The sequence below is a fragment of the Myotis lucifugus genome, unplaced genomic scaffold, assembly GCF_000147115.1.
Source record: "Myotis lucifugus unplaced genomic scaffold, Myoluc2.0 scaffold_43, whole genome shotgun sequence".
In the NCBI taxonomy this organism is placed as follows: Eukaryota; Metazoa; Chordata; class Mammalia; order Chiroptera; family Vespertilionidae; genus Myotis; species Myotis lucifugus.
Genome location: NW_005871091.1, coordinates 838,526 through 848,110, shown reverse-complemented (window position 1 = coordinate 848,110; position 9,585 = coordinate 838,526). Strand labels below are relative to the sequence as shown.

Genomic DNA, 9,585 nt, shown 5'->3' with positions numbered 1-9,585 from the left:
GCCCCGATCAGTCCTGGGTCAGTTCCCATTTAATATGAAAGCCATTGGATCAGTGTCCCTGGCTCATCCTCTCATAGACAAGAGTCGGAAATGACTTTTGTCATTTCCAAAGAGCCATGTGGCCACCCTCTATTGCCTTGGGTAATTGAGAACTGACTGCGTCATCACCTCATGCTGTCCTCTTTTAAATGCCTTCTTATCACCTCCCACTTCAACCAGACGCCCAGCTGAGACACAATACATTGCACTTGGCATCACTAGTATAGGAATCCCTCCTGCTGGACATTCTTCTGGCTACGGATCTCAGAAAGCAACTCTGAACTCTCCTGCCCAGTTGATTCTGAAGCATATTTCCCCTACATCCTGTGTTTCGCATTTTCTGGGAGGAAATGAGACTTCATTTCTACCTACCTGCTGTCTGGAACCTGATGATGGCTGGCATGGAGCGTTTGGGAGGGGCAGTGGAGATGGTCACGGTGTAGTTGGTGCCTTGGTACAGGTCTAGGCACACTTGTGGGGTCCTGCTGTCTGCGGTCAGGTTGACTCTCTCCTCATGAACTGATTCTATCGAGTCTGCCCGGTGTCCTTTCACATGCACCTTTGCGAGGGGCAAAGACAAGAGAACCCACCATGACTCCAGTTAAAACGACCAAGAGAGATTTGATGGTGCTGGATCCTTTTCTCCTACTGTTCCCTTTACACTGCACTGCTCCCCTTGGGGAGAGGGGACAATTAGGTAAACCTCTGCTATCAGGTATCTGATGATGAAGTCTGATCAGCCCAGTAACCAATAGGCCCTAAGAAGTGATATAAAATGAGGAGTCCCTCTAAGTGCCACCCCACACACAGATGACCGGCGATCAACCGAGAGTCACAGCTTGAAACCCGCTTCCTGCAACCTGTCACAGAGGCAGCAGCCACTTCTAGGCTGATGCTGGGGGAGTGACGTACGAGTGCTTGGAAACAAGCTTTGATACCAAATATAAATACATCCCCACACATACACCCTGTCCAATGACAAATATATTAAACACAAAATATAAAAGTAAAATAATCCAGATATCTTTAAAAAAAACTGTTCCCGTTTTTAAAGGATGATGGGATTGGAGAGCAATTAGATTGAGAGGTTCTTCCGGAAGCAAGCCCACTGCCTTGTGTCCCCCTGGATTCCCATTCCTGCACGGGAAGGAAAAAGGCCATCACTTTGCTTACCACATATACGATCCTGGAGTTCATTCTTCCCGGGTGTATCTGCCACCTCACACAGGTGTCATTAAACACTGACACATCGTTAATTTCTATAATTATCTCTAAAACAGAAAAAGAGATAGTCCCCTCACAAAATGCATCGGTGGGTTTTGGAAAAATCCTAACAGCGACCATGTTGGAGAGCATGACTTCGTTTATCTGTCCAGCTAGTATCTGCTGCCCACCATTCAAGCTCTGATTTAGAAACCGAATCAGGCAAGTCAAGCTACCCTAGGCCTGTCACCCCATTTATCTTCATCATGAATGATCCTGGCCCATGACCTGACTTGGAGGAAAAGGAAAGATTTCTGCTTGGGTGAGTATGGGTAAGAATTCCAACCTGTGGTCGATCCAACAGGCCACTGGATGCCACTGGCATTCTACTCGTGTGGGGTGGAAAGAGGCCCAGAGCTGCGCCCGGCCTCTCCCCTGCAGCTGCACAGGTAAGATCTGGTTCTGGCTCCTCATGCCACCGGCTGATGGAGCACACTTATTTCCAGGCCACTGCCGCTCCCCAGAGGGGAATGACATGCATCACCACTCAGGACTGTCCCTAAGGAGCAGGTTGGGGTAAACTCCATGAATTCTCACCAGGTCCCTGGATACTTCTGGGACTCCTTGAACTGACGCTATTTAACCCTGACCTATCAGGAAGCCATCGATTCCTTTGAGTTGTTCTGCTTCTTTTAAATATTCTGCATGAATTTCCTGTAATGAATTTGGCAACGTGGGAAACCGTATCAGGGTCTTGGTTCCCTGAGGTAACACAGTTTCCAATGGCCCCAGTTACTACCTAGGAAGTTGTTCAGATGGGAAGAGGGCATAGCTTTTTACCTATTTAAAATCAAACCCCCTGCAGATAAGTAAAACTATCTCTATCAGTAGATGACATACTTTTGTCTATATTTAAAAAAATAAAAATTAGTCCACCAGTGTGGCTCAGTGGTTGAGCATCAACCCATGAACCAGGAGGACATGATTTTATTCCTGGTCAGGGCACATGCCAGGGTTGTGGGCTCCATCCCCAGTGGAGGGTGTGCAGGAGGCAGCCGATCAATGATTCTCTCTCTCATTGATGTTTCTATCCCTCTCTTTCTCTCCCTTCCTTTCTCTGAAATCAATAAAAACATATTTTTTAAAAAGTAAGATGACTGATCTCCTAATATTACTCATACACCACTCCAAAGGCAATTCCCAAATGGATTATAAAACAGATTTTGTTCATAGCAGCAGCATCAAAATCAGGATATGGCTTCCCAAGGTGACTACTTTGAATAAGTGCATATTTGAATAAATTAAATGATGAGAGTTCTGCTATGTTTCCTTTCTTCTTCTTCTTTTTAATCTTTAGAGTCAGAAAATAAGCAGAACTAACATGGCTTAGAGTAGTGATTTCCTAAAATGCATGTATATACTTTAGGATGATTTTTGGTTGTACTTAAATCAATGATCGCTTTGTATTAATTTTTGTGTGTATTAGAAAAAATAACACACTCATGATATCAAATATATTACAAAATGTCCTTGATCAACAAATTTAAATTATAATTTTAAGTTTTAAATATAAATGGTTTTAAGAAAACTATTAAACAAATAATACTTTTGTTATAGCAAACATTGTCAGGGTGGCATACAAAAAATTCAAGCTTGGAAAACACTGGCATAGGAGGGAGATCATGGGCTTTCGAGGCTAATGGACCTGAGTTCAAATCCTAACTCTGCCATTTGCTGAATGGTCCTGTGAAAGCTGTTTAACTCTCATGAGTCTCAGATTCCTCATCTACGAAATGAAAATAACATACTGAATCTCACAGGGTTTTTCTGGGGACAAAACGAACTCAAGCAGTGAGGCCTCTAGCAGAGGTCTGGGTGGGTAAGTTGGTATGCAGTCAATGATGGGTAGAATGCTGGATGGTCTAAACGTTATGCACATGTTCAAACAAACCCAGCCCTGTGGCTATTTACATAAATGAGCCATTTATCCTGGATGACTATGCTTTTCCATCAGAAACATGTAGAACTTCAAGTGAGCATCATTGAGTTGAAGAGGAAGGTGGACAAAAAAACAAAACAAAATAAGGAACAGAAGCTACCAGGAGGCCTGGAGGCAGTGTGAGTCGCAGCCAGAGTCAGGTTAGGGGGCTCAGAAAGGATCCCAGCAGATAAACAGTCTGTGTTCCAATAGAGATATTATTACCCCTCTGAGAGCCTGGAAGGAGTGAGCATCAACCTTATAATTATTAACCCACACTCTAAACATAAAAAGCCAAATGACCTGTGCAGAATGAAAGGCAGGATAGGCTTATCAAGAATGAATCAACCTCTTTGATCTTGAGGGAAACCAACTCACTGAACATCAAGCCTCCACCTGGGGTTTTTCCAGACACTAAAGCAGTTACCTAATTCTCAGCTGTCTGGAGTTTCCAGTCCAAACCAGCCTTTAAAAAAAAAAGTCCACCACCCTGCTCGAGTTCACACTCCATTAGAAACATGGACAGATGCATGCTACTAATGCAGAGTCAGAGAGCTCCAAAAAGATTTTAAACTGAAAACAACCGGGGTAAAATGAAGATAGATTCTTCCCCCCAATTTGGAACGAAACATTCAGTGTAAAAAGAGCTGGAAATGGAATGAAAACAGAGAACAGAGGAAGAGGGCAGTCAGAGGCAGAAAAGTAGACGATGGGGGAAAAACCCAAAAGTGGCTCAATGATTGAGCATCGACCTATGACCCAGGAGGTCATGGTTCAATTCCTGGTCAGGGCACATGCGGGGGTTGTAGGCTCGATCCCCAGTGGGGGGCATGCAGGAGGCAGCCAATAGATGATTCTCTTTCATCATTGATGTTTCTATCTCTCCCTCTCCCTTCCGCTCTGAAATTAATTTTAAAAAAATTTTTTTTAAAGTGAAGACTGAGGAAGGCAAACACCAAATATACAGAGGGAGCTGGGTCGGAAGGGAAGGTATAAAGAAATGGGTGAAAAACAAGGAAAAGGAAAAAGAAGGGGGGGCAGCTGAGCAAGAGCCAGGGTAACCAGCTTCTCTCACTACATTTCCAGTCATCATTGATGTTTCTATCTCTCCCTCTCCCTTCCGCTCTGAAATTAATTTTAAAAAAATTTTTTTTAAAGTGAAGACTGAGGAAGGCAAACACCAAATATACAGAGGGAGCTGGGTCGGAAGGGAAGGTATAAAGAAATGGGTGAAAAACAAGGAAAAGGAAAAAGAAGGGGGGGCAGCTGAGCAAGAGCCAGGGTAACCAGCTTCTCTCACTACATTTCCAGACGCCTCTCTCACCTACCCACCCCGTGATCAAGTGCAGGGCACTATGAATTGATCAGCATGCAAATGGCCCCCTTTATCTGCGGAAATTGAATTTAGTTGCCAATCTTGATTGAGAGCTAGAGGCCTCCTCACAGAAAGATAACAGCTCTCAGGGAGAATGCCTTTTCTCTCTTTAAATCAAAGCTTGACTAACCCCATGGAAACAGCTGCAGCTGGAGCCACAGACTCTGTGAAAGGTGGCAGGCTGAGGATGTAATTAAAATTAGCAGTTACATAACATGTTTGTTCTTCAAAGTGCCTACAAGCATCGGCTAATTAATAGCTTACTATGCCCCATGCAGACCCACTGGTTTTTCATGCAGTGACTAATCCTTGTACCCCCCCACCCCCCCTTGCATTCTGAATGGTGGAGGCAGAGCAGCTTGAGCAATAAAGCAAATGGCTGGGTCCAGAAGCCATGCCCCCGCTCTCTTACCAAGGGACTCCCGTAGATAGCTCTGGGCTAGGAACGCGTCCCCAGATGTTGAATTCTGCACCTCATGAGGCAGCTGCCTCACTTTCTCCGAATAACTCTTAGAGGTGCCGTGGAAAATGCTATAATAGGTTGGAATGACCATTAAGACTGGAAACCTGGAGTCCTTGTTGTTAGGTACAGGCTTGTCTGCTTTTCTGTGCAGGTTGGGCAAGTCAGGGAGCCCTCTCTAGAGATCTCTGGGTTATTATCCACGCCGGCCCTCTGTTGTTTCTATGGTTGCAGTCTCTAGCCTACGTCCTCTTGTGTTTGTGTAGAGATGACTGAATGTGGAACTGCATGCCACAGACAGGGCCTCAGCAGCGGAGCTGAGTTCTCCATCTACACCAGGACTTCTAGAGGCCCACAACACCTCGAATCTGTAAAACATTGTATGTACATGTGTATGTGCAACTCTTTGGAGAAAAGTCTGTTTACCCAATTGCCCTGTAAATTCCAAAGAGGCAGCATCCAGCAAAGTACCTCCTACATAGGGTATGCTACATAGATATCTATTGAATTGATGGATTTCATCAAATTTGTATCCTCAAACTGGTTATGAACTATTGCTCTATGGACAAATAATCACCAGCAGGTCACATTTTGCTTTCTCTGGCTAGACTTTCCTATGGAAAATTTTGATTGGCAAGACTCAAGACATTCTACCATAATTCTGCTGCAAGTCAAACAGAGACCAGATGAAAACTATCTTGAGATTTCCACTCTTCCGCGCTTTGCCTTTGGAGCTAAGAAAGTCAACATTTAGAAATACATGCTCTGCCCTAACCGGTTTGGCTCAGTGGCTAGAGCGTCAGCCTGCGGACTCAAGGGTCCCAGGTGAGATTCCGGTCAAGGGCATGTACCTTGGTTGTGGGCACATCTCCAGTAGGGAGTGTGCAGGAGGCAGCTGATCGATGTTTCTCTCTCATCGATGTTTCTAACTCTCTATCCCTCTCCCTTCCTCTCTGTAAAAATATCAATAAAATATTTTTTTAAAAAAAGAAATACATGCCCAGAGTCATTCAACCATTTGTCACACCCCCAGACCAACCATCACAAATGGTAAGAATCAATGCCTTTTCCCACCTTGTTTCTTGGAGGCACCAGTGGGAAATAAAGCATGTGGAAGCACACATTTCTCATTCAGCAAGGCGAATAGTTTCAGTAAAGACCTGACACGTGCACTGTGCTTTAAACTTTTCAAACTGCTCCCCGTAGATAATCTCATTTGATTCCCTCTCAATAACCCTTTGGAGCAGGGAGAGCAGACTTTATTTTCCCACTTTTAGAGGTGAGGAAACTCAGGGTTAGAGCAAATGATGCCTTACCAGATGGCACACAGCTTCATAGGTGGCACTGCTAGGATCTGAATTGAAGTCTCAAAACTCCTATTCACCAGGAATTCTATTTGGAGGTATATATATCCAAAAGAATTGAAAGAAGGATCTCAAAGAGGTATTTGCACACCTATGTGCATAGCAGCATTATTCATCATAGCCAAGAGGTGCAAGCAACACAAGTTGTCCATCAGTGAATGAATGGATAAATACAACATAATAGATACACAAGTGGAATATTATTCAGCTTTCAAAAAAGAAGGCAATCTCACCACTTCTGACAACATGGATGAACCTGGAGGACATCATGCTAAGGGAAATAAGCCAGTCACAGAAGGGCAAATGTTACATGGTCTTGCTTATATGAGGTAACTAAATTAGTCAAACTCATAGAAACAGGAAGTAGAATGGTGGTGCCAGGGTCTGTGGGGAGGGGCAGTGGGGAGTTATTGTTTCATGGGCACAGAGTTTCAGTTTTGGAAGATGAAAAAGTTCTGGAGATAAGTTGCACAACAATGTGAAAATACTTGAAAAATGGGTAAGATGGTAAATTTTATGTTGTAAGTATTTTATCACAAATAAACATTAAACACCTATTTTTCATTACATCACCTCTCTCTGAAAAGCTGTCAACATGGGCTAAGTTAGGCCCCCTGAGAAAATGGTTCATAGAGAAAAATTCCTCAGCCAGCCAAGCCGAGGAGACAGGAGTCACTGTGATTTAACATGAGCTTCAAAAGACGGCAGCATAAAATTTTCTATCCCAATCCACCCTCTAAATTTTCAGGATTTAGCTGACAAACTTAAAGCCAGGTGCCCACCCAGGTAAAGGGCATAGCCAGGCGCACGCAGTACACAGAGTGAGGCAGCAATCGAACAGCTTTAGGTCCCTTGCTCCTGCTGGCCATTCGCTTCTAGCAAACAGGAGCCCCGGGGAATAAAATCTATACCTGTGCATGTCAAAGTACTTTCTCTCCAGGTGCCTTTCTCTGTGCACACGGAAGTGATCTTGCCCCCACGGCTCTCGAAGCCGTCTTGACAGGCGTAGTGAGCCACACTGCCCAGGCTGGAGCTGTGATTCCCCACCAGGGACGCATGCTGCACTTCCGGAGGGTGGCCGCAGCTGATCTCTGCAAGGGGAGGCAGCACAGCACTCGTCATGACCCCGAGTTCTACCCCCATAATTCATATTGTGGAAATAAACATTTAGCAATGATAGAGGCCACTCATGGGAAAAGAGAAAACACTGGTCCAATTGCAGGTATACAAAGTAAGATTGTTCAGAAGTACAGAAATTTACAAACTCACATACATCAAAAAAATCCCAATGATAAGATTATTTATATTATAAAGACTTCCTTGGTCAATGAAATAATCCATCTCAGGGTTCTTTTAAATATCAAGACTTTCTGGTACCTTTTGCCATGCACCTTCAAATCATTAGCTCCTGAGTAGACAATAATGCAATTGTAGGAGTCTTGTTGCCAAATGAATATTTAATGATATATATATAAAATCTCTGAACTTTTTTAAGCAAATTAATAGGGAAAATATTTATAGGAAAAGAACATTACCATTTTAGACCCAGCCAAATGCTACTTAACATAAGAGTAAAAGAAAGTCATGTTTAGATCATCTACAATTAGAAAAAAAAAATCCATGTGTATCTTTTCTGAAAAAAAAAAAATTCAAAGCTAACAATGTAAAAAAATTAATAATTTGAAAATGAAATTCCAAATTATTTGAACAAAATCTGAGCAGGGAGGGGAAGGGAAGAAATAAAACATGCTACATTTCTCATGTTGTAGTGAGGAGCTCATAGATACACTTTTATTCAAGAAAACATAATAAATATAAAATACAAAATAAAATGGTCATAATAATTACAAAGGTAACCAATAGTCCTAGCTATACCTAAATGCAGAAAGAAAAATATGACATTTGGCATTCATTCTGATTTTTAGTTTTCTCCCCATCTGTAGAAAGACAAGAAAATTAAGCACTCCTAATATCTAGGTTTTTAAAACATCAGTCCATTCGTTGAGATAAAGCATTCAAAATAGAGAAAAAGATATGATCTGTTTCCAACTCCTCATCAACTATTCTTAGCCTTAGAAATAGGTGGCTACTCTCAAATGAGCTTCTGACACAGAATTGGTGGATTTAATGGAATTCACTCTTCTCCATCTCATATGGATGCAGAACCCCAGAGTTATTTCCTTGAGGGAAGCCTCGCTCACCTTTTGTCATTGGTGTGATCTCAAAACCCTTAATACAACAGCTCAACCCACCTGTCCAGTCACCTGGCTCTGAGGTTTTTTAAAAAAGAGTTAGTCTCTGGTCAGTGCAGATTCAAATCAAATCATCAGCGGTTATGGCACCAGAATGAGGTGGTCATTTCACAAACCCTCCAACCCTGTCTACCTCTCAAGTCCCATGTCTGCTCACAGAGGTCTGTGTCCTTTTCATAGGTGTTTACCAAACACAAGACCTCCTGGCCCTCATCATGTTTTCCCAGCATCAAGCCTTTAGACACTTATTGGCCCAAAACATTCCAAGACATGAGTATATTTGTGTGTAAATGAGCAACCAACAGAACAGGTAGTTAATGTTTCATAAGACTGCCCAGTCATTGTTGACATCTAAAACATCTTCTAGTTTAAGCCAGGGTTCAGTTACACCAGGAAATAGGTGGAGCATCAGTGAAGACATTGAGGGTATAGGTTTATGCAGGTTTATTGGCCTTGAAGCTGGAATTCTAAACAGCACATTGGAGATGTTTGGGAGGGAACTCAGTGACAGATAGTTGGATTAGGGGAGAAGCACAGATACTAAAGGGGTAAGAGTGCAGAAGGTAAGCCCTAGCCAGTTTGGCTTAGTGGATAGAGTGTCGGCCTGCGAACTGAAAGGTCCCAGGTTCAATGCCGGGTTGTGGGCTCGATCCCCAGTGGGGGACTTGTAGGAGGCAGCCAATCTATGATTTTGGTTCAGTGGCTAGAGCGCCAGCCCATGGACTGAAGGATCCCTGGTTCGATTTCAGTAAAGGGCATGTACTAGGTTGCAGGCTCAATCCCTGGCCCTGGTCAGGGCACATGCAGGAGGCAACCAATCGATGTGTCTCTTTCATATCAATGTTTCTCTCTCTGTCTGTCTCTCCCCTTCCCTTCCACTCCCTCTAAAAATCAATAGAAAAATATATCCTTGG

The 9,585-nt window shown here is 43.2% G+C and overlaps 1 protein-coding gene across 1 annotated transcript in view; it reads right to left on the bottom strand.

The window, feature by feature from the left end:
- Positions 1–9,585, bottom strand: part of SUSD1 (sushi domain containing 1) — a 65,193-nt gene that overhangs the window by 39,559 nt on the left and 16,049 nt on the right. The window contains exons 6-8 of the mRNA XM_006088097.3: positions 7,331–7,510; positions 1,213–1,310; positions 412–598 (exon numbers count right to left, since the gene is read on the bottom strand). Coding sequence (XP_006088159.1) covers positions 412–598; positions 1,213–1,310; positions 7,331–7,510 — 465 coding nt within the window. The remainder of the gene's footprint in view (positions 1–411; positions 599–1,212; positions 1,311–7,330; positions 7,511–9,585) is intronic.